This window comes from Petaurus breviceps, unplaced genomic scaffold (assembly GCF_028583685.1).
Source record: "Petaurus breviceps papuanus isolate PSGF00001 unplaced genomic scaffold, PetGlider_PUasm1.0 90604, whole genome shotgun sequence".
Classification (NCBI taxonomy): domain Eukaryota; kingdom Metazoa; phylum Chordata; class Mammalia; order Diprotodontia; family Petauridae; genus Petaurus; species Petaurus breviceps.
This window is the reverse complement of record NW_027187285.1, coordinates 5,607,279-5,633,920: the sequence shown is the minus strand read 5'-3', so window position 1 is coordinate 5,633,920 and position 26,642 is coordinate 5,607,279. Positions and strand designations below refer to the sequence as shown.

At 36.2% G+C, this 26,642-nt stretch overlaps 1 protein-coding gene across 4 annotated transcripts in view; it reads right to left on the bottom strand.

Moving 5' to 3' along the window:
• The window catches only part of STAG1 (STAG1 cohesin complex component), a 385,691-nt gene that overhangs the window by 224,111 nt on the left and 134,938 nt on the right, over positions 1 to 26,642 (bottom strand). For all 4 annotated transcript variants that reach the window (XM_069063916.1, XM_069063915.1, XM_069063914.1 and 1 more), the window contains one exon: positions 25,431 to 25,533. In XM_069063916.1, the coding sequence (XP_068920017.1) occupies positions 25,431 to 25,533 (103 nt within the window). The remainder of the gene's footprint in view (positions 1 to 25,430; positions 25,534 to 26,642) is intronic.

Below are 26,642 nucleotides of genomic sequence, written 5' to 3'. Positions count from 1 at the left end.
AATGGCGGCAGCAGCAGCAGAGGCAGCAGCAGCGGAAGTGCGAGGCCCTTTTTGAGTCAGCCAGAATTTCTGCTAAGGACTCCTGCTGAGGACTACCAGAGGCCAGAGCTGCTGGGAGCACGCTTCCTGGACGCTGGGTGGTTGCTGTGAGTGGGGAAGAGGAGGACCTTTGCCTGAGGTAGCCTGTTCTGTTTTAAAGGCTTGAGAATGTGGGTGCTTTCTACTTTATCTGCCTGTGCCAATTTCATAACTACTCTGATGGCTTTGACTTTCTAGTTTTGGGACTCAGTCTTTTGGTATTTCAATAAATGTTCTCTCTTTATCCCCCATATAGCAAGCCTGATAGATTTTGTGATTGATAACTACATCAGTATATCTGTAATTTCCATAGGCATTGTGAATATTGCATTGCTGATATACCTCCATGAGAGAAAGAATTTCATAGCATCATTGAACATCTGTATCCTGACTATGTTTTGTAGCACTACCCATATGGATTGCAACAGCAACCAAAATTACTGAAAAAGCAAAGTGGTCTATTTTTGAACTTCATTATCCAACTACCTACATCATAAACATGTCAACCAAAATCTTTCACTCTGTCACTGCATGAACTCTACACAATACTTATTTGCAACAATGCAAAATTTCTGTTAGAATACTTTTTTCTCCATTTTTACTTTAATTGGTCCTCATAGTTCTACTGCCTTCTCTAAGTCTAAATTTTCATCTATTCTATATTTAAATTATATGTAATGATTTACTTGTATTGTCTCATTCCTAGAATGGGGACTTCTTGAAGGGAGGGACAATTTTTGCCTTTTTTGGGGGTGCAACCTAAGCATTTAATGTAGTGACTGGCAGCATTAGGTACCTGTTCACTGAATGACAACAGCTCTCAATCTCTAGTTAGCCTCCCATTTTTGGAATGGAGTATACATATATTAAGTCACTTTTATAGAGCTATGAACAGAAGGTAAGGTAAAACAGATATTCCTGTTTTACCTCAGGTGATTCTGGGCATGATCACTGGTTTCTCAAGCTAGAAAACAATTTCACATAGCAAAGAGTCATCGTTACTCAACCTAGCAAAGATGTATAAAAAACAGTAATAATTTAACAGACAGAAAAATACTCTAGTAAACTTTTAATGAGACTAACATAGTCCTATTGCTCGTCAGGAAATCATAAAGCTCAGCAAAAGAATCATAGCTAAATCTCACTAATGAAAATGAACGAGAAAATGTTAGGAAATAAAATCCTTTCAATCAGAATATAGCAATACTCTGACCAAATGGATTCATAGAGGGATGCAGATGGTTCAACAACAGGGAAGCAATAACCATAATTAAATGAACAAATATTAGAGATAGCAAAAAATGGTTATTTCAAAATATGGAAGAAAAGTCTCCAATAACAACATGTAACATGCATTTGTTCAAAAGTTTTTTTAAAGTACTGTCATGCAAGAAATTTTCTTTAATATAATGAAAACTGTAACATTAAAACCAAAAGCTATCAGTGATTTGAATAGAGAAACACTACAGTCCTCCCCATTACAAACATGGGTAAATTAAAGTTTCACTAAAATTTCTTTTCTATTATTTGCCATTTTTGTAGAAACTCTACCATCAGTAATTAGACAAATGGACAAAATGATAACAAAAATAAAGTACAAACATGACTTTGATAGAGAAGTGTTGCTTTTATTTGTAGCTTATATGCTGGTATACTTAAAAATCCCCAAAGAGGGGCAACTAAGATAGCGTAGTGAATACAGCACCAGCCCTGGAGTCAGGAGGACTTGAGTTCAAATCTAGCCTAAGACACTTAACACTTACTAGCTGTGTGACCTTGGGCAAGTCGCTTAACCCCAATTGCCCTGCCTTCCCCCTTCCAAAACAAAAAAATCCCCAAAGAATCACTGAATAAACTAATTGAGATGATTGATAGATTCATAAGAACAGCAGGATATAAAAACAACTCCAAAATGGAAAACAATTTAGATACTATATACAATTCTACCAAACAAAAAGAAAAAAACAACAGAAATCTCACTAAAATAATTATTAAAAGGAAAAAAAAACCTGTCATTAACCTACCAAAACATAAGCAAAAATTACATCAGTACAGCTATAAAAACACCCTGTACTGGAAATAAAAGTAGATAAACTGGATAAATATTCTTTGTTGATAGTTAAGGTATGCCAATCTAAGGCAGCTAGGCGGTACAGTGGATAAAATGCTGGGCCTGGAGTAAGGAAGATTCTTCTTCCCAAATAAAAATTTGGCCCAGACCACTTAGGGCTGTGTGACCCTTGGCAAGTCACTTAACTCTGCCTTAATTCCTCAATCTGTAAATTAAGCTAGAGAAGAAAATGGCAAATCACTCCAGTATCTCTGCCAAGAACCCCAAATGAGGGTCGTGAAGAAATCAACGTAATTAAAAAATAACTGAACAACAATAAGGTATGCCAATATAATGAAAATGACAGTACTATGTTAATTGACAGATTCAAAGCTATATTAATTAAATTATAAAGGGATTACATTTAAGAACTAGACAAAATAAAATTTGAAAAAACAGAAAATGTAGCATCTCACAGGAAGTAAGGGAAAAAAATGAAGGTAGAAAACAGAAATAGAATTACCAACCAACAAGTCAATCAACATGTATTTCTTAAGCACATGACAGATACAGTGGTGGGCACATTGATTATACAATACAAATACAAAGAATCAAACAATTCCTAATCCATGTTTACATTTTCATGGAAAACAAAACACACGCATGCACGCACACATGCACGCATGCACACAGAATAAATACAAATAAATACATAGTTTGGAAAGAAGGGAAAAAACCAGATTGAAACTAATGAAAAGGTTGCATGTAGCAGTGGGTGTTTATGATATATTTAAAAGAACAAAGTGATTCTATAGGGTAAAGGCAATGAGCAAGCTCATTCCAAGTTGGGAGGAGGGCCTTTATAGAGCATGGAGGATACAAGACACAGTATTGCATATTACCAACAGAGCAGGTCAATTTGGCTGGATCCCAGAATGCAGGTGGGGGAACAATGTACAATGAATGATAGGTTGGAGAAAGGTTGTGAAGGGTCTGTGGCTAAACAGAGTTGTTTCCATTTTATCCTAGAAGCAATAGGGAGCCACTGGAATTTGAGCAGAGGAAATGACATGTTGAAATCTGTACTTAAGGCAGCCAGATAGTTCAAGTGGAGAGTTGGGAAAATCTGAGTTCAAACTGCCCCAGAAACTTGGTAGTTGAGCAACCCTGATCAAATCACTTATCCTTTCTCAGGGGATAGATAATAACACCTGTCTCAAAGATGAGGATTAAATGAGACATAAAAAGTGTTGTATAAATATTAATGGAAAATGTTAAATGTTACCGAAAATAATTTCGGCAATAGTGAGGATGGACTAGAATGGAGAAAAACTGAAGGAAGATAAATTAGGCAGTCACTGAAACATCCAGATAGAAGAGAAGAGAGTCTCAAATGAGTAAGTTATTATATTTCTTACATTCCTGAGGAAGGATTTATATTCATACACAAAAGACATGGTAAAGGCAGAAATGGCAAGATTTGGCAAATGCCTGAATGTGGAGGGTAAGGGAATGAGGAGTTAAGGAGAATGTTGAAATTATCAACCTGTGACCCCGGAAGAACAATAGTGTCTTCTTCAGAAACAGGGAATTTTGATGAAAAGATAGGTTTGGGGACTGAAATAAGTTTTGTTTTTAGACATATTAGGTTTGAGCTATCTCTGGGTCATCCAGTTCTAAAGGTCCAATATGCAATTGGTAACCATTAGGTAGGGAAAGTTTGAAAAAGAGCAAAAACTGGGAGTGGGGGGCGGGGTATTTGGGTCACAACCCCTTAGGTTACAATCAGCTGGAGAAGACAGTGGGAGATAACAGCAAGAACACATACAGGGTTTGCACTGCTGAGGAAAAAGACTAAGACCTCATTGTCAAACACCAGGTGAGAACAGGGAAGTAAAGGAATGCTGAAGTGAAGAGAAAGGGATAAGAGAGTGACATTAAATGGCTTAAATATTCTCAGTAAAGTAAAAGTCAAAGTGCTTAGCTGAGAAAATTGGGGAACAGATGCGGTAACCTTGAGAAGAAGTAAGTTTAGAAAAGCTGTGGAAAGTGAGACTACAAATAAAATGGTGGCCGTGCTTCAGTGAAAGCTCAATTTGAAGCTGGATAACATGGTATTTTCAACAACATGAGTAGGAGCGAAAGAGTCACATGGTGGGAATAACGCGAGGCTGAGTTTTGGTATGGGATAAGAATAGCAGGATATGACCATCCCTTTTTGTGCAGGTGCTGTGAAATTAAAGGCAGTAATCACCAAATTTATTTTTTCCAAGTTAAAAAAAAATAGATCATTGGAACAGACTAGATTTGCAGGAAACACAAGCAATCAAAAGCAATACCAAAATAAGGTCAAGAACAAAAATTCCTGAGGGAATCCATTTATTTTTAAAAGTAAGAACTAGTAGAAAGCAGTTTAGTAGAAAAGTTTTAGACCAACATCTGCAATCATGGACCAAAATAAGCTCAAAAAGAATATGCAACCTGAATATAAAAGGTCATACTATTTTTTTTTTTTTTTAGAAAAGACAACAAGTTCAATAAACTTTTACAATCATGGTCTGGGAAAGAATCCCTAACTAATAAACAAAGGGATACAAGATATTACAAAACATAAAACAGGTAATTTTGAAACCATAAAGTTAAAATGCTTTTGCAGAAATAAAATCAATGAAAAATTATCACATCAAAAAACATTTACTAAGTAAGGAAATAAGTATTTATTAAATATCTATTACTGCCAAGCACCAGTGCTAAGGACTTTACAAATACCATTTCATTTGAGTCTCACAACACCCTTGCAGTGTAGCTGCTATTGTCATCCCCATTTTACAGGTGACAAAACTGTTAAGTGAAGTGATCTGGTTACACAGCTAGTAAGTGTCTGAAGTCAAATTTGAACTCAATTCTTTTCAGCCTTAGCACTCTAAACATGTTCCTACCCTGTTGCCCCTAAGCTGCTCTACTAAGCATCTAATATGCCAGGGATGGTTCAATGATGAAAGAAAAGAAGAAAACATGCTTACAAGGGCAAGCTGATGCCAAAGATTCTTGTAGAATAAAAACTATCACGGCCAGAAAAGCCACCACCTAGCAATGAGGGAACAAACACCACCAAGTGGTTTAAGAAACTGAACTTGAGGGGCAGAGCCAAGATGGCGGAGTAGAAGCATGACCTTCCCGCAGCTCCGGCTTCCACCTTCCCCAATCCACGTAAAAAGGGGACTCTAAACAAACTTTGGAGCTGCAGAACCCACAAAATGACCCAGAAAAGCTAACCTCCCACTGAGGACAGCCTGGCAGGCCAGCAGGAATCAGCCAGCACAGTGCTCTGGGAACCCAGCCCAGCCCCAAGCTGAGGCTTTAGCCCCAGGGAGGGCCTGACCAGCTACACCCCCAGAGGGACCCCAGATCAGCAGTAGCTGTAGCCATTTCCAGATTTATCAACACATAGATGAGAAGGACAAAGTGAGAGGTCAGTGGAGTCTGGACTTTGCGACACAGTAAGTGGGAGTGCTTGGCTTTAGGCCCCCCGGGGCGAGAAGCCGCTGAGACGCCAGCACAGCCAGCCAGGACCACGTGGCAGCTTCAGCTCCTGGCCTGCAGAGTGTAGGGGGACCAAGTACCAGTCTGAGGGGTAATCACTCTTGCTTTAACCTGCTTGGATCTGGATTGCAGTCTAGGGTGGAGGTCCTGGGGGGTATGTCCACCTTGCCAGAGCCCGTGGAGGCCTCAGAGGGCACCCATCTAATACCTCTGGCAGCTGAGAAAACTCCAGCGTTTGGGACAAAAGCTCCCCTGTCTAGTAGCAGAGTCCTACTACCTACTGTGGCAAAAAGCCCAGGGGTCAAGTGATTGAGGGGAGACATGACCAGGCAAAGGAAACAAAGCAGACAGAAGATTCCAACATTATACTCCTATTTTGGGGACAAAAAGGAGCAAAGCATGAAACAGGAGGAAAACAGTGAAGTCAAACTCCTGCACCAAAAGCTTCAGAGGAAAATACAAGCTGGTTACAGGCCATAGAGGACCTTAAGAAGCAGATAAGAGAAGTGGAGGAAAAATTGGGAAGAGAAATGAGAACAATACAAGAAAATGATGAAATGAGAGTCAACAGCCTTACTGAGGAAAATAATACCTTAAAAAACAGATTGACTCAAATGGCAAAAGAGGCTCAAAAAGGCAATGAGGAGAAGAATGCCTTAAAAAGTCGAATTTGCCAGATCGAAAAAGAATCTCAAAAGCTCAGTGAGGAGAATCATTGCTTCAGAATTAGATTGGAGCAAATGGAAGCTAATGACTTTATGAGAAATCAAGATGCTGTCCTCCACAATGTTTCTTCCAGTGTTCCTCCCCTCAACACCTTGTCTCTCAGTTCATTATCCTCCTTAACTTCCATGAAATGTACCTTCAATCTACCTCGGTCAGACACAGATGGCCACACAGGATATCACAGATCACCTAAATACATTCTACTCCAAGATCCACTGCAATTTCACAACTTTTTATCTCTTCCTACACCTCACTGCTTCTACATCTATTCTTTAGCCTCATCACAATATACTATTCATTCTTTTCAGACTCACACCATTCCCTTCTTCAGACCATGGTATCAGTCCAGACCTCACTTTAGTTTTGAATTAACCAGGTCAGCTATTCTCTATTCTCAAATCTGACACACTTTTTATTCTACTATTGCAACAGCTTTATAACTGGTCTTGCTGCTAGAAATATCTCTAAAAGTTTCATTTAAGTTATGAAGAAAATTTTTCTAAAGCTTATATCTCTCCATGTACTACTTCCACCTTCAGCATGCCTCCTCAATGAGTTCCCACATCTTCCTATTATTTCCAGGATCAAATATAAAGTCCTCTGCTGGGTACTAACAGCCCTTCATTATCTGAACCCTTGCTCTCTTTCTGATCTTATCAGATTTTACTCTTTAAGAGCTAATGATCCCAACCTACTTGCTATTGCTAGAACATACCAGGCAACTGCTGCCTCCTTTCTCCTCATTTGGGAGTTCATTATACGAATGAATGAATGAATGAAAGAATGAAAGAAAAAACAATTATTAAGCATTTACTATGTGCTAAGTCTTATCCTTATATTTCTAAATCAAAAGAAAAACTAATACTGAAACTGACAATGCTAGGCTAAGGGACAGATAAACAGAGAGACTCTGATAAAGGATCAAAAGAGAGTGAGACATAAGACAGAAAATATAGGAGATAAAGAAAGAAAAAGAAATAGAAGAAAAAAGAGACAGGGTCAGACAGATCCACAAAGAAGAGTTCAAAGGCTATAGAGAGGAAAAAGTCAGAGACAAAGATGGAAGACAAAGGTAGGACAAGGTATGTACCTAGAAGTAAATCTAGTATCTATATTTTCCAATATGACATGCAGTATTGTGTTATTTTCCCAGGTAGGATCAACACCTATAGAATTAAACCTACCTAAACCTAACAAGTATGAATTAGATCAAGAGATAGATACCTAATACAAAAAAAGAGTAGAGGTTTTTCTGGGTACCATATTTCTCTGCTTAGTAAGGTTATTAATTATCTTGTGAATGAGAGAGTTTCTGGGCCTTTTTGTTCCTGTCACTGTGGACATTATCTTACATCAATAAAATGTTTTATGACATATTTTGAATCAGCATCAATGTCCTTAGTGGTTTTCTACATTTTTCACCCTTCTGTGTCAAAAGTATGTTTTAAAAGGACAAGATAGAGTAATTGTAAACACTAGTGGATTATCTTTAGCCGTTGATTCTGTTAATCTTGAACTGTGCTGCCAAAAATTTGGAAATGTTTTCCACATCAGGAAGCTGTTTTTTCTTATCTACTCAAATACAATTATATTTTTTGTAATGCTTATTTGTGCTTACAATGTTCAATGTTTTTTGATTCCTTGAAAAAAAAAATACTAATGATGTACAGATAGGAGGCTTCACAGAAACTGACTAGCCTTTGGACTCTTTCATTTCTTAATACCAAACCATACTTTCCAGTGCATTTTTTTGTTGTCATCCTCTGCACTCACCTAAACATTAGTGTTACCAAGTTTCAATGTATATGATGACTCATTAAAAGGATATTATTAAGTTTTTCCACAGATTCTTTTTACTGCCTCATTCCTTTCAACAGATATTTGAATATAACATGTAAATTATCTTCTTGGTGGTCCCATTTCTAGGGTTTCTCATGAGCATTTCAAGGTAGAATGAAGAAATATACCATTAAATAATGTCTCCTTTTACTTCTGTGTTCATGCTACAATCAATTGTTCTCTGTACTCACCTTTCCAGAATGAACCAACAAGCTCTTTCCCTGCAATTTTGCCTGCTGGTTTATTTATAAGTACGACATCAAAATGGTTGTGATTCAGTGCCTTCACCAATATATGAACACACTGCTTTGATAGACAAAAATAAAGGGAGATCACTGACAGTTAAATTATTTGGAGATTATTTTTAAAAACAACTATATTATTTAATCTCATTTTTTTCTTCAGTGTTTTTGCTACTAGAACAAGGGAAACTTAAGGAGACTATATAGCACTCAGGGCATTTGACATCTGAATTTGCTTCATCAGTTACTATAAGCAAAGAAGTAATAATTTAATTATTATCCAATCTACTGCTGATGACTCTCCCCATTCTTAGGTATGCTAGTTTTCAAATCCAATTAATTGCTGTGACAAGGCTTAAAAACCTCTTCAGTTTGGTAGAATCTGCCAGAACTTATATTCAGCTGGCATATACTTTGAGAATCCAGAGTCACCACCATGTCACAATAAGGCACTAAATTCCATTTCTGTGGAGAACCATCAAATTAATGTTCCTAAAATACCTTTTCAATTGTGTCACTCTCTTATTCAAGGACTAGAAATTGTTTCTTTAATAAATCACATTTTAAATTCTGTTTCAAGGTCTTCTATAATTGACACCCTTCTTCAACTGAAAATTGAGAGTTGGAATAAGATTCTAAACTAATTTAATCCTATTTCTAGCAGATAAATAACTCTCATAACAAACTTTTAAATATGTATACAAAAGAGATATGTATATCTATAAATATTAATTGTTAATGAGCCAAAATTTCAGTGAAAAAAAAAATAGAAATTTGGGGAGGAAGAAAAAGCAAACAAGTTTTCATAACTGTTCTTTGTTGATTATCATTGTGCCCTAAGAATCTCTGCAGGAGATCTATGGAGAAGGGAAGAATTTATGACCAAACAAGTGGTAGAGAACATTATGAAATGCAAATGGATAATTTGATTATATTAAATTAAATTAAAAAGGTTTTGAGCAAATAAAGTCAATGCAACCAATATAAGAAGAGAAGCAGAAAGTTGAGAAACAATTTTATAGCCAGTGTCCCTGATAAAGGCCTCAATTCCAAAATACACGAGAACTGGGTCAAATTTAAATTTTTTGTTTTATCTTATTATTAATTTTTAGTTTTCGATTCATTTCCACAAGATTTTGAATTCCAAATTCTCCCCATCTTTCCCCTCTCTCCCACCCCAAGATGGCATACATTCTGATTATCCCTTCCTCTACTCTGCCCTCCCTACTACCAACCTCCCCTGCCCAATCTCCTTCCTCCTTACTTTCTTGTAAGGCAAGATAGATTTCTATACCCCATTGCCTGTATTATCTTATTTCCCAGTTGCATGTAAAAACCATGTTCCAAATTCTCTCCCTTCTTCCCTCCCCACTCATCTTCATTAAGAATGCAAGTAATTCAATATAGGTTACATGTCTGGTTATGCAAAACACTTCCATAACAGCCATGTTGTGAATGACTAACTATATTTCCCTCCGTCCTATCCTCCCTCAAACTTATTCTATTTTCTCCTTTGACTCTATTCGTTTTCACAAGTGTTTACTTCTGACTACCCCCTTCCCCAATCTGCACTCCCTTCTATCACCCCCATTCCCTTACCCCTTAATTTCCTATAGGGTAAGGTATAAGAGTATGTATGTTATTCCCTCCTTAAGCCAAATCTGATGAGAGTAAGGTTCACTCATTCTCTCACTTCATTCCTCTTCCCCTCTATTTTGAAATCACTTTCTTGTCTATTTTGTGAAATAATTTACTCCATTCTATCTCTCCCTTTCTCCTTCTCCCAATATATTCCTCTCCAAGCCCTTAATTTTATTTTTAGATATAATTTCTTTATATTCAACTCACCCTGTGCCATCTATCTATCTCTCTAAAATGCTCTAAATCACTACTGATTATAGAAATGCAAATTAAAACAACTCTGAGGTACCATCTCACAGCTATCACATTGGCTAACATAACAAAATAAGGAAAATGACAAATGTTGTAGAAGATGTGGGGAAATTGAAAGACAAATGCATTGTTGGTAGAGTTGTGAATTGATTGAGAACTATTCTGGAGAGCAATTTGGAACTATGCCCAAAAAGTATAAAACTGCATAATATCAGCAATACTTCTAGGACTGTATCCCAAAGAGACATAAAAATGTGAAAAGGACCCATATATATAAAAACATTTGTAGCTGCTCTTTTTGTACTAGCCAAGAATTGGAAATTGAGGGGAAGCCAATCACTTGGGGAATGGCTTGAACAAGTTGTGATATAGGAATGTAATGGAATATTATTGTTTCAAAAGAAATGCTGAGCAGGCGCACCTCAGAAAAACCTGGAAAGACTTACATGAACTGATACTAAGTGAAGTAAGCGGAACCAGAAAAACACTGTCTATGTTAATAGCAACATTGTGAGATAAGCAACTTTGATCCCCTTAGCTCTTCTCAATAATGCAATGATCTGAAACAATTCTAAAAGACACATGATCCAAGGAAAGAACGTTCAAGTCTACATGCAAATCAAAGCATACTATTTTTCCTTTTTTTTTTTCTTTCTTGTGGTTTTTCCCTTTGGTTGTAATTCTTCTATGTTGAATATGATTGTACACATATGGCCTACATCAGATTATACATCATCTTAAAGAGGGGAGAGGGGGAGGAGTGAAAGAAAATTTAAAACTTAAAATCTTTTAAAAGTGAAATTTGAAAACTAAAAGTAAATAAATATTTTTTGAAAAAAAAAAAGAATCTCTGCAGGAATTTTATGTTGTCCAATGTTTTTCGGGGTATCTGTCTAGTCTCCCTAATGAGACTGTAAACTCTTCAACAACAGGGACATTCAGGGACTCTCTGTATCAATACTGCTCAAGAAAGAATAGGTCCTTCATAAATATCTGAAGATAATGTAAATAGCAGAGAGAAGAACAATAGGCAAAGAATTAAAAGACAAAATAAAAGGAAATCAGGAGGTGAAAAAGAAGACATTAGAAGGATTTTTTAGACATAGACCAACAACTGAAGACAACATAATGTTGGGAAATTAATCACTAGAAATTTAAGAAAAAAAATTATTTGGAGGGAGATGTCTAGGAATAGGAAAAAGGCACGACTCAAGAAGCAGTCTAAAGTATTAGGATAGTTTCATACATACACCAGAAGTTACCATAGAAACTGGAGTTAGTAACTCATTTCCTCAAGGTTAACAGATTAAAAAAAAAAAAAAGGATAACAGATTTAAGTGACTTGAAGAAAGGTGGAAAAAGGGGAGAAATTAGACTAATCAATCAACCAGCTCACTATGTTATTAGTGCTTACTACGCTCCAGGCAATATGATAGGTATTCAGGATAAAAAAATAAAAATAAGTCCCCTCAAAGAGGTAAAAGGAGAAAAAATATGTGCATTATATACATACATACAAAGAACATTCAAAGAAACAATCAATAAGAAGCCACTAGGGTCAAGAAGAAAGCTAAATCCTGTGTTATTTAGCTAAAGTTTTCCCATCTACTAAAGTAGCAGTGTAAGACCTCTCTTGGCCATGACTCTGCTTACTATAATAAAAAGTATAAGTAGTTTACATAAAAGGCTAGCTGGATGTGGCAATTAAAGTCAGTGGTTTCCAAATTGGAAGCTGTGGCATGACTCCAATAATTAAATGATTAACAAACTAGAGAATGGGGAGAGAGGCTCATACAGTACTCCCTGTGACTATTTTGGGGTCAGATTTCAACATAATCACATCTATTCTTCACCCATTAAAATCTGCTATTCCCCAATGTACCCTCTTCCTACTGCTATGCAAGTTCCTGAACTCCTCCTTTCTGTAGCTGGCACAAGTCCATCAGTGCTATTATAATCTAACTCTAACCTGGGAAACCAAAGCAATAGCTGTATAGGTGATATTTAGAAAATCTTCACCATATGCCTACCGTGTTTCCCCGATAAAAAGACACTGTCTTATTAATTTTTTTGGACAGAAAAACACCAGAGGGCTTATTTTCAGGGGAGGGCTTATTTTAATGAACATTGACAGCAATTTTAATAAACAGGTAAATGTGAACAAAAAAATGTACCTTTATTCAATAAGCAAATCACTGGGGAAGAATAGGATGACATGCTCACTGCTGCAGCTCTGATTGGATGCAGCTCGGAGAGCGGCGTGCGTTTCACGGGGGGGGGCGGTGCATACAGAGGGTACCGTAATGTAGCGTGTAGTGCAGGGGATCACCTTCACTACAGTAGCAATCTCAATAGGGCTTATTTTCAGGGGAGAGCTTATTTTAGAGGAATCTTACACAGTAAGGGGAGGGCTTATTTTCGGGATAGGTCTTATTATCGGGGAAACACGGTAGCATGCTTAATCCCTTCCCTCCCAGATCAGGTTTGGGCTTGGGCAAGCAACCACAAAAGCCAGGTTCTGCATTGTTGTAGAGTAATTGCTAAAATCTCCCTATGCCCTTTCATTTTGGTGAGAAAGTGTGAGTGGCACACAGGATGAGCAGTCATAGATGGTTGTAATTTACATCGTAGAAACCATTACCTGATTTCACCCCCAATCCCACCCTTCTTATGAATTTCTCTACTTGTGTTAAAGTTAACACCCAGATTCATTCATCTGAATTATCTAAGCAGTTGCCATATACTGTTTTTTCTATCTCCACAACTCTATGGTTCAAGGCCTAATCATGTCTCAGAATACTAATTGGTTTCTCCACTGTAATCCATCTTCCACATACTTACACAAGTGATTTTTCTTAAATAACAAGAATCTGACCATGCCTTCTGCTAACCCACTAAATTCCAATGGAACTCTTTTATCAGAGTTATATTATGGTCAAATACAAAGTCCTTTGTTTAGTTTTTAAATCCTGTTAGAACCTGTCTCCACCCTAACATTTCAGCCAAGGTTTTGTATTACTCCCTTTACTGAATACTATGTTCTAGTCACATTTCTTACAATTCCTCACACCCATACAGGAATACAAGTAAACTATCCATATGAATAGGAAATCAAGTTATGGTATTATTCATTTAGGCAGAACTAAAGAAAAAAAGGATAAGCTTATAATACTGAAAATTCTGAGGAAGTGAAAGTGCAGACCATCCACCTGCTTGTTTTTTTATTGTATATGGTGATGATTTACAGCAGAGATTCCCAAACTTATTTGGCATATTGCCCTTAAAAAAAATAAAAAATTTACTCAGTGCCCCCCGGAAATCTCCTTTCTTTAACCATTTAACATTTTTAAATTTGCATCATTAAAATATGAAATATTTTTCTTAAAAAATGATGCATCTTAAATTTAATAATTTATTGTAAATTTGAGGGTTCTTTCCAGCATTGAAATTCTGATGATGCAATACTGCATCATGTAACTGTACAGTATCATATTGTAAACACGCATATTCCTGCTGATGCATGCTGGATTTCCTGACATTGTCCAACATGCTTGCCAGTTTTGCAAAATTTTCTCTTCTCCTCTTCTTTCCTTATGCTTTCACTGCCCCCTTATTTTTATTCAACGCCCTCCAATTGCACCCAGGGCTACTGCCACCCCCTGGGATTGTTCAAGTGCCCACACAGGGCAGTATCATCCACTTTGGGAATCTATGAATTCTATACAAAAAGAAATACAGCCCCCAACATAGAACTTTTTATGTACACTTACTGGACTTTGCCAAAATATTTCAGGTGACTTTTTTCTCTGCTGTTTCTTTCTCCCATTGGAGAGTTCCTCCCAGAAACTCCATTTTAAGGAAGTGCCCAAACCACTCCCCCATCACCCTATCATTTCAGATTAAAAGGCTGGAAGATAGAAAATGAAATTCCTCTCAAAGCTTTCTTTTACGGAGGACTGAGGTGTGAGGCTTCCAGCTAACTTCCTATTTTCCTTCAACAGCTCTGCTAGGTTTGGACTCCACAAACCATTATGCCCTACCCAGTGAGCTGAAGCTCATCCACTTAGTTCTCGATATTCTACACCTTCCTGATTTCCTTAGCCTCCTCTCCTCTCTCAGTGGGGGTTTGGAGGATAAGAGCACTAAACTATCAAAGTTTAGGGCTGGGACCTGAGGTTTCCAGATGATTCTCTACTTTTATTTTTGCTTTTGGGAGGGCAATTGGGGTTTAGTGACTTGCCTAAGTCACACAGCTAGTAAGTGTGTCAAGCGTCTGAGGCTGGATTTGAACTCAGGTCCTCCTGACTCATGGGCCGGTGCTCTATTTACTGGGCCACCTAGCCACCCCAATTCTCCACTTTCTATCACTGGTTCTGCTAATTTGGTCTGCAAAGAACATCACATTCTCTGGTGCACCTGCAACCCCTCCAACATTTCTAGCTTTCTTTTGAGTGTTATCTGCTTCTTGAGGGAAGAGACAGTCTATGTTTTCTTAACTGTATTCCCAGGGCTTGGCACACTGCCTGTACATGTCAGGAGCTTAATAAATATAAATGACTATGCCTTGACTTAAAAGTCATGACCCAATATATGACTGTCAATGTGTATTTTTTGATTAAAAAGTATCTTTAAAACAGAAATTCAATGGTTTTGCTAGCTACATGGATCAAATTGGACCAATGACTAATTCTTAACAATCAAACAACAAACATTTAATAAGTATTTACTATATGCTTGACCTAAGTACTACGGATACAAAAGAAAAATAAAAAATAGCCCTTATTCTCAAAGATAACACATTATAACTGGGAAGACAATATGTACATAAACAGAGACATAGGATACAAAGTAAAGAAAGCTAAACTTAAAAAGAAATATACTAGTAGCTAGAAAGACTGTTCCACAGAAGGAAGCATTTAAAGTGAGCCTTGTAAGAAGCCAGGGATTCTAAGAGAGGAAGATTTTTAAAAATCAAAAAAAAGTAATAGAAGAAAGAATGAGAAAAAAAGGCAAGAACTAGAGGAGGAATGTATGAAAAAGAATTAACAACTTGGGGAAAAAAAGTCAGAAAAATTTAGTGAAGAAAATAACTCCTTGAAAAATTAGACTTGGTGAAATGGAAACAAATGACTGCATGAGATATCAAAAAATAATAAAGTTACAAAAAAAAACTTTTAAAAAATGTAGAAAACATTTTGAGCTATCTCATAGGAAAAACACCTGACCTGGAAAACAAACTGATGACGAGGTAATTTAAGAATTACAGAGCTACCTGAAAGCCACCAATAAAAAGGAAATCTAGACATCACATTTCAAGAAATCATAAAAGAAAACTGTCTAAGTGTCACAAAACCACAAGATAAAGTAGAAACTGAAAGAATCTCCTGAGAGAACCTCAAAAATGAAAAGTTCCAGGAATATTACAGCCAAAGTCAAGAGCTCTCTGGTCAAAGAAAAAAATATTGCAAGCAGCAGAAAGAAAAAAATTCAAGCACTGAGTAAGAATCACAATCAAGATCACTCAGGATTTAGCAGCCACCTCTATGAAGAAGTGGAAAGCTTGGAACAAGTTATCTCAGAAGGCTAAGCAACTAAGGATATAATCCTACATGAGGGAAAATTGACCTTTAATGAAACAGAGGACTTCCAAGTATTCCTGATGAAAACACGAAAGCTTTGTAAATCTGACAAATAAAGACAAGTCAGATATAAACATGCAAAAGAAATAATAAGGGAATAAGACAAGGTAAAACTACCAACATTCTTTTATGGAGAGATGACAGCCCCTCAGAACTGGGGCTCATAGAGAGAATCTAATTAGAAACGGAGCATGGGTATAACTCCATTGTGCTTGGATAATTCAAAATAAGACTAGAATCGGTGGGGAAGAGGGATGCACTTGGAGAGGGAGGAAAGTGAAGAACAGGGAAAATTTTCATATAGAAATGGAGTGTATAAAAAAGGAGTTTATACAACAAAGAGGAGAAACTGGAGAGAACATCATCATTTGAACCTCGTTTTCATCTGTACTGAAAAAAGGAGGGAAGACTACACATACACAGTTAGGTACAGAAATATATCTTACCCAGGAAGAAAAGAAAAAGCAAAGAGGTTAAAAAAAAGGAAGGAATTCGAATGAGAATAAATTGAGAGGTAAAATTAAGGACACATTTCTAAAGAGAAGGCAGGAAAGAAAAGGGAAGGATATGAGTAAGAGAATAAGATGTAGGGAAATACATAATTAGAAATGCTAACTATTAATGTGAATGGGATGAACTAACCCATAAAATGGAAGATAGCAGAATGGATTAGAATCTAAAAATAAAGAGATGAATACTACATAAACTTAAAAAAATAGCTAAGTAAGCCTACTAAATTGCTTCTGTGACCCAAATATAGTGGTAATACCTAAAGCAAAGAAAGTCAAAACAGAGAAAATAAATTAAAGTTCAATTTTTCTAATAAATATTGAGGCAAAAATTTTAATAGAAAATATTAGCAAAGAGACAACAATATATAATAATAATGGTTATATGATATTTAACATTTATATAATGCTTACTATGTGCCAGGTACTGTAACAAGTATAGTTATTATCTCATTTAAACCTTACAACAACCTGAGAGCTATCATTATCCTCATTTTAAAGTTAAGGAAACTGAGCTAAATAGAGGTAAATGACTTACCCAGCATCACAAAGCTAGTACATAAAATAAGTATTCACCATACTACCTAGCTGCCCCAAATATCATAAAGACCACACACTATCAACAAGCTGGATTTATACCAAGAATACAGGGCTGTTTCAATATAAGCTAAAGTAAAAATATAACTGACCATATTAATAAATTAAACAAAGAAAACATGATTATTTCAATATTTGGAGAAAAAGCTTTTGACAAAATAAAAGACCTATTCCTGACCTCAAAATAATGAGTAGTATCTTTCTATATCTGTAGTGAATATAAGATAAGTGTTCCAATATGATCATAGTAGAAGATGTGGGTATGTGTAATACCTTGCACTGAAGCTTTCCAGAAGAACTGCTACAGTGAACAGCTTTTTTTAGGTTCTGATTACTCAGTATATTGATCACTCTATTCCATAACAAAAGCAAAACATCCATGGAAAATCAAGGTACAGCATAATTCAAATTACAGCATTCACCATATTTCAACTTATCACAGAAAATCACAATATAATATTCACACCATAGTATCAAAGTAAAATAGTCACTCTTAAGTTAATTCAATCAGTCACAAAACAGTCACTCTTAAGTTAATTCAGTCACTTATCAGTAGTATCAAAGTACACAGTCAAAGTCTTCTACTCTTGGGGCAAAATTTTGAGTAACACAATTAGTCACTAATCAGAAGTCTCAAAATCTTCCACTCTTGGGCAAAGTCTTGATTAACTCAGTCACTAATCAGTAACAATAGTCACAGTACTCAAAGTACAATCAGTCACTTATTCAATAAAATCTTACTAAGTATCATACACAAAATCCTTCACCCCTTAGGTCACTAGTAAACTATAATTCCATAATTACTCAGTACCCAAGGAAAGGTCTTTTCTTCATCTTGACTTGGGGCCTGTTCTCAGATTCCCTGGATCCCTTTCCATGGTCCCTGATTCTACCTGGGTTCAACGGCAGACAGCTCCCAGTTCCTTGACCAGCTCTCTGGGGAGGTCCTGCTCCACACTGGCGTTCACAGGGTCTGGTCCATGTCAGCTCCTTCACCATTTCTGCTCCAAAGCATTCAGGGCTCAACCAAGTTACAAACAAAGTCTCAGCATCCTGGTCATGCTTCAGTCACCTGGGCTCCTGGCCTCTTGGCTTTGGGCTTCTGGGATCCTGTTCAGAAGAAGCTCCACCAAGACAAGTTTTCAGGACTCAGTTCTCCATTCTTCTGTAGCTGTTCTGCCACCAGATCTTGGTCTCGAGAAAATTCTTACTGTGCCTCTCTGGGGCTTTTCTTATATACACAATATTACTACTTCCTTCAGCCAATTTCCTGTTACTCAATAACAAGGGGACAGGAGTTCATACCTTCTGTTCCCCCAATCAGAGGCTTGATCAGTTACTGTGTTAAGTACCTGCTACTTTTGCCTACACAAAGGGATCTTCAAATTCAAAATTCCATTATCATTACAATATGTCCATCAAAACAATATTCAATATTGCACTAGAAATAATGGCATAAAACAAGAAAAAGAAAGAAAAGGAACAAGCATAGGCAAAGAAGAAACAAAACTACCACTTTTTGCTGATATAACAGTTTACTTAAAGAACCTTGGAGGGTTCATTAAAAAAAAAACTAATTGAAACAATTAAATACTTCAGTAAAGCTGTAGGATACAAAATAAAACAACAAATCATGAGCATTCTTGTATATCACCAATAAAATCAGGTATGAAGGGAGAAAAAGAGAATTCCATTTAAAATAATTATGAATACTAGCAAATACTTGAGAATCTACCTATGAACATATATAGGAACCAGGAACTATATGGACACAGTTATAAAACATTTTTTCATAAAAGTAAAGACAGAGAAAATAAATGAAGAATTATTAACTACTCATGGAAAAGCCATGCCAATATAATGAAAATGACAATACTTCCCAAATTAATTTGCTTATTTAATGTCATACCAATAAAACCAACAAGAATTATCTTTATAAATGTGGAAAAATAACAAAATTCATCTGAAGGAATAAAGTGAAGGGAATCAATGGGGGAAAAGTGGGAATGAAGGAAGCCTAGAAATACCAGATCTCAAAATATACTACAAAATATAAAAAAACTATGCAATACTATATTACAAATTTTGTAATTCTCAAAACAACTTGATATTGGGTAAAAAATAGGTTGATCACTGGAAAAGATTATATATGTTATATGCAGAAGCAAAGGAGCACACTAACCTAGTGTATAATAAATCCAAGTATCACAGCTCATTATTCAACAAAATCTGTCAGGAAAACAAGAAAGAAGTTTGGCAGAAACTAGGTATGGACCAACACCACACAAAATGTATAAAAATAAATTCCAAATGGATACATGACTTAGAGATAAAGGATGATATAAGCAAATTAGAGCAACACAGAAGAAATTACTCATAAGATATATAGACAATGGAAAAATTAATGACCAAGTAAGAGACAGAAAGGTTTAGAGGAGGCCGCAAAATGAGTAATTTTGATTATATTAAAAAGTATTTGTATTATGATGACAGCCAAAATTAGAAAAGTGGGAAAATAGAAAAGATCTTTTCAGCAAGCTTCTCAGATAAAGCTCTAATTTCTAAGAGTAGAAGAAAATGGGTCAAACTTACAAGACAGAGCCATGAATCAATTAATCAATGGGAAGAAGTAGCTAGGTGGCCCAGAAGATAGCATGCTGGGTCTGGAGTGAGGAAGACTCATCTTCCCAAACTCAAATCTGGCCTCTGACACTTACTAGCTCTGGGAAACTTACTTAACCCTTTGATTCAGTTCTTCATCTGTAAAAAGTGACCTAGATAAAACTATCTAGTAATTTAAAGCAGCTAGGAAGTACAAAGAATAGAGGACTGGGCTTAGAATCAAGAAAATTCATCTTCATGAACCCAAATCTGGCCTGTTGTACTATCCTTGACAAGTCATTTAATTCTGTGATCCCACTACCACTGAGGGTTTTTGGTCTTAAAGAAACATCCAAATCCTTTTACTAATAACCTGCGGGCCTTACGAGTAAAATGATTAAATTACCCAGAAATTGCCTTTCAAACTTTTTAATCATCATAACATATTTGTAATGGGTTTTATTTTGATTCCCTTCTCAATGAGAGGGGCAGGGGGAGGAAGTTGGGAGAAAATTCAATTTAAAATAAAAAATAAAATAAAATTTAAGAAAAAAAGGGAGAGGAATAATTGAGGAAACAGTTTGCAAGACTATATGGGATGAATGGGCTCACTTGTACATGTAGAGGAGTTTACAAAGAGAAGGGACACCTCATTATGTTAGACATAGATATTGGCGGGCAGAAGGAATCTGAGTATAGCCTGACCTTAACATGTGTTGTAGAAATAGTTATTATCTATAAATCTACCCTTTTCCCCAAGAGAAACAAGGAATTTTCTAAATCAATGAAGCATATTTAATCATAGGATAATATATTTGGAACAAGAGTAAAACTTACAAGTCATTTAGTATAACCCCCTCACTTGACAAATGAAGATAATAAGACATACAGAGTTAAAGGCAGGTATCGAAGGTCAGAGTCTTTGCTCCCTAGAGCAACAAATGTTTCTTGTATTGTTAATAAATAAATGGAAAAAAAAATTCATCTCTCAGCATTTTAAACTTCTTTATTTTGTGCCCATTTTCATAATATACATAGTACAATATGGCAAATGCTTCATTTATAAATAGGGGTACATACACATTTTGGGAGTGCATGTTCAAAAAGTTTGGAGACCATTGATGAATGATGACTCACCACATAAAAAATGTAGATAAAGGAATACTGAGTTCTTTTGTTTTGTTTTTTTTTTGCTTTTTGGAGGGGGAAAGGCAGGGCCACTGGGGTTAAGTGACTTGCCCAAGGTCACATGGATAGTAAATGTTAAGTGTCTGAGTCTAGATTTGAACTCAGGTCTTCCTGACTCAAGGGCTGGTGCTCTATTCACTGTACAACCTAGCTGCCCCAGGAATAATGATTTCTTAAGGACAGTATCTAGAGAGTATGCAACTTTTAAAGCCATCAGATTAGTGATAAATGAAAAAAGTTCTTTATTTTTCCCACTCCTACTACATCTTAGAAGGCCTTCGACCAACATCAGACTATTCCTTACAGTTCTCTCCCAGGAACCATGTTTATTCTAGCTCTGTGATATTGAAATATCTACCTCCTCCTTATTCACCCTCTATCTATAGGCTCTCATTGACCTTCAAGGGCTAAACCAAGCCATAAAATTTTCTTCATTCTCAAATTCTATTATAATCTTATTTTGTATCCCAAAGTTCATGATACTGTATCCAGTGACAAATAAATGCTCATGAATTGATTCACGGAAACATTCAATAAACTTTTAAAACCTTGAATATGCTAGAAAAGCACTAATTAAAATATAAGTATTAAGGTTTTAGTAAAAAAGTAAGCGACCCCTCTCCGATATGCATTAGTGCCCTAAAGATGCAGCTATTAAAGCCAAAGGGTAGCTAGGTCTCACAGTGTATAAGAGCATTGGGCTGGGAATCAGGAAGTCATATTGCTGAGGTCAAATCCAGCCTCACACACTTAAGTCACTTAACCCTGTTTGCTTCATTTCCTCAACTGTAAAAGAAACACTATCTTTGACAAGAAAACCCCAAAAAGGGGTCGTGACTGAAAAACAACTAAACAAAAACAGCAAAGCACAAGGAAGGCATTTTAAAAAGAGGACTATTTTTAGGATTGGCGAAGAATAATGGCATGTTCCCAATAGAAAACGTCAAACCAATTCAAACCTGGGAATATCCATCCTGAGATAGGCAAAACAGCTGCTCATTTAAGTGAAGTTGACAAATGGTAAAATAGAGATTGAGGAAGCATAAGTAGTTATAGGTTAAAACTTCTCAAACTTCTGTTTCATATCATTATTTACTACATAATGCTTGAAAATAACCATATTTATCCTATTCCTACTACCTCCCCCAAACTGTGATAGCTTTCCAATATCAATAATTACTAAGGCTCAAAACAAGAGCAAGTGTAGTATTTCTAGGGAATAACGAATGATGTAGCACAGTGCACTGTTTTAAACTTCATTTATTCACCTTACTCTTTTATGTAATTTTTCCAAAATTCACAAATACATATAGCCACACTGAAAAATCCCCCCCTGTTAAACTATACATAGTAGGAATGTCTAGTGGGAAAATCCCCAAAAGTGAAGAGAGTTACACAGTCCTACATGCGTACAAGGTTCTCTCCACTGCTGGATGACAGTTTTAATTTTTTTTAGAATGGAAACCAGAAGGAACCTAGGACAAGGCAATGACAAAAGCAACTGAATTTAAGAGAAATCAAAAAAATTGCCAACTTTTGGGGCCTGTTTGCTCCATATGAAGCAGCAACAAAGGGAGGAAACATGGGATAGAGTTCCTACAAAACGAGAAGAACAGGGTTCAAATCCCACCCCTGATATATTTTAGCTGTATGAAGGGTATGTCTTTTATCTTCTCAGTGCTTTAGGCCAGTGGTATAAAATTCAAATAGAAATGGATCCCTACAGTGTCATTTTGACTTAGAAAACCAAAAAGTAACTTGAGCTATGTTGTATTAATACTATTCTTATTTTAAAAAAATATTTCATAACTATATTTTAATTTGGTTCCACGTTAACAGGAGTTTCACACCACTACTCTAGGTAACTCTCTAAGACTATCTGCTGCAAAAGGGTGAACCTGCATTGGTAGAGAGAGGTTCCTTTAAAGGGAATTCCCCTTAACAATGAAATCCATTCCCTTCCATATGAGTTATAAGCAAGGAAAGTAGTATTACCTGGTGACCACTAAGATTTACCAAAAAAAAAAAAGAGAGAGAGAGAGAGAGAGAGAAAAGAACACCTAGAGGGAACTATCCTAATCACTACTATGCAATATAGACAGATTAATTCCTTTTTGGATACATTTATTCTACAAGGAGTAAGGTCCTATGAAACAGAGGGAAATAATCTTATAATACAATATTTTTAGTCCTTGGTTTCAGGGAGAAGAAACAGGCTGAAAAAGAGATGGACATCAAAATCTACCTAAATGCACCACAGTGGGGAATAACACTGACTGATGTCCTTAGCTGAAGACAGTTAATAAGAAGGAAACTGAAAAAAATAGGCTACAGGGAGTAGTTTTTCAGTATTCTACATTGTTTATATTGGGGAAGCATTGACAAGATGGTGATTTGTTAAATCTTTGCCAGTGAGGACAGAATGACAACAAATGGATCTAGGATACAATGGGACTTAATACATCCTCAGACTATATTCTGAGAAACATGTTGGCCTTCTAAGGTTCTTTCCAACTCTAATATTCTTTGAATTGAGATCTAAGCTCATTCTTTCATACTTTTCCATTTAGGCTGGATAAATTAGTAAGGTATATCTAATACTTGTGAAAAACATAACCCAGATTAGAGAGCAAAAAGTAATGAATAGGGATATAAGGCAGAGAGAAGGATAAAAGAAAAGCAAATACAACATAGATTTAGTAGCCAGGGAGAGGAGGAAGGTCAGAAAGAAAATGAAAGAAAAACATTTCAGAGATGAGAAAGTGGAGGATTGAGAAAAAGAAAAAAGTAGTTGAGAAGAGAAAATTAGAAGATTGGTCAAAAAAGGAAAAGCCAAATAGAAAGAACATAGCATTTAAAAAGCCAATTGTCATAAAAAGTTATGCCTTAAAAGACTCAAGAAAACATCTACTCCAAAGGACTAGTTTCAAGCAGCTACAGTATGAATTTTCCCATGTTAAAAGATGAGCCAAAAGAAAAAAGACTACGTGAGTTTACATTGTATTCATGGCGAAATAGTTAAAGAAGCAGCAGAATCTTGTCTGCCATCTCCCTCTATCATACCATATTGCCTCATTGAAGGGCATTGACTTATAAGTACTTCTGTTAATCAAATTTAAGTGTTGAAAATAATAAAATCAATGAAGATTTTTCCTAACATAGTTTCCATTTAAATTAACATTTAGAAAATAAGAGAATTAGGTCATAGAAACTCCCTGACCATTTTACCTATGTTGTCATTGCTAGCAGTTCTACAATGTGGATGGAAAAGAGATAGGAGTATAAGAAAGCATCAGCATCTTCAGGCACTATATACTACAAACAACAAGCAAGGAAGAGAGGGGCAGGAGGGAGATAGTGGGTTATAAAGAGGGAGGAGAAAAAAAGGAGGGGAAGGAAGAAGGAAGAGAAGGAGAGGGGGACAGATGGGCAGATAAAATGGGGGAGGGGAATGGGAGTGAATGAGATTAAGAATTTAAACTTCTCTCCTGATTCTACTAGTAGAGAGAGGTCTCACAAAATGTTTCTGAGGTTCTTTGCTCCTGTTCTTAAGTTCCAAATCGAAAGACGTTCATTTGTTTAAAGCTGGCCCTGGAGGAATATAGGAATGATATGTTATAAAAAATTCCTGATGAAGAAACTTCTCCTACTAGAATAGAAAGGTACGTTCTCTGCAATTGGTAGTCTTAGAGAATAATTTGCAGGATTAAGAGGTTAAGTGATGTGCCTAGGTTCACATAGCTAATGTGTCAGAGAGAACCTACATCCAGGTTTTCCTGGCTTTGTGTCCGCCTATCTATTTGTTATTTCATGCTTCTTCTCAAGAAAGTATATTTCTAAAAAACTAGATCAGTAGGCAAGGACATCCATCTTTATTGAGATATTAAATAGGGTTAAAGATCACAAAGGTTAGATATTCCACAAGAATATATTTATCAGTATAAGATCTTGAAGGATGTAAGTATATACAATATTGAGCCTAGGTTTTATCCAGCACATCCATATGTAGGCTAACTTATAGCATCTTTTCATGTATGTATTTCCAAAAAATTAATTTCTTAAAACTTTTGACTGGTAAATTTATAATCCATGGCATCACAACTGTAAGACTTAGGGTTAACCAGAACCACACACAGAGGAGTTATTGCCAACGAAATCTAACCCCATGAATGGCAACAAACAAAAATGACACCATCCAAATTAAATTAATTAGAAATCTTATCAGCCTTAGAAATGCAGGATCTTGGACATATGCAACTCACCAAATCTGGTTACAAACTAGTAAACATTAGTACCAACATTCTCCTATACTATTACCAAAGTATTTGGGACAAGTAACACACACTTCATTCATTCTTCACCAGCATTACTTTTCTTGGATCATCTCGTAAGTTTTCTTGGCAATGCAGGACTTAAAACAATCTGTGATTAGTACTAAGATGAAGAGAATTAATGTTTGGCTCATGCTGCTAAGCCTTTACTAAATAATTATTTCAAGGAAAAGAGACAGAAATAAAATACATACTGGAGGCCGGCCAGGACGGCCCCTTTTTCTTTTCCCTTTGACCTCTGTTTCTTCAAGCTCACTTCCAGCATCTGAATGAGCAGTAGTTTCATTAGTTGAATCCCTAGAAAATAAAATATTAATTCAAATTATTTCTAGCCAGCAAAATAGATAACAAATTAACAATGAATTTCATATTTCTTTTTCCCTCTGAACTCTTTTTACAGCGGTTTAGTGGTGATAAAAAGAACTCATTTCTAGGACCACTGTATGTGCAAAACAGAAACATTACTCCAGCCTCAAAAGAAAATCACGTAAACCTGATTGTAACTCTAATCCATATACCCAGAAAATGTAAAATAAAACAAGAAAAAGTCAAGAGAGGGAACTAAAGGGACCCAAAGGATAGGAAGTCTATCATGTGAACTTAAAAAAAAAACAAACTGGAATATTTTATTGTAGAAAAAAGAAGAAATCGGGAAGAGAATATTAAAGTCTATGAAATCATACAGAACAGGATTTTAAGAAGCAGAGATGAGAAGGGAAAGGATTATAGTCATCAGGGGCAGCATGTTAGAAAGTACAGAAATAGATGGAATACCATATGGGAGGAGCTCAGTGACCAGTTCAACTGGGACACAGAAACTGTGAAAAGAAGTAATGTAAAATAAATCCAAGAGCCACCTCTTTCTTCCCATCCAAGGGATAATAATGCTACATTAAAACTGGAGACTGGGGTAGAGTTGTCCTTGCAAATTAAAAAGGAAAAGTAAATAAACAACTTTTCCAAAATAATCAACAAAGGCTCTGACTCTGAAAAGCAGAAGCAACACTCTCACTCCTATTCAAAGATAATGGTCAAATGAACACCTGAACTAGAGTATGAGGCAGAGTAGTCCTCTGCTGAGGAGGATAATCAATTGCCCAAATCAACTGCTCCATAATCAGCAAGGGCACAGACATAAAGTATACCTCCATTTGCCCAAGGGAATTGTGATGGTAATGTAATATAAAGTTCCCCCTGTATTGGCTTGGTTTTCAAACTGATTGTGTTAAAACCCAGAGCTTGTTAATCCCACCTGTGGGATGGACTTGTTGACTTGAAAAGAGAGACACGAACTGGGAGGAGCTGGTGACCTAGATTTGGAGAGACAAGAGAGAGGCAGAAGAACTTTTTGGAAGCAGCACCTCCTGGAGGCAGAGAGAGACTGAGAGAATTGCTGGGGGCCACTT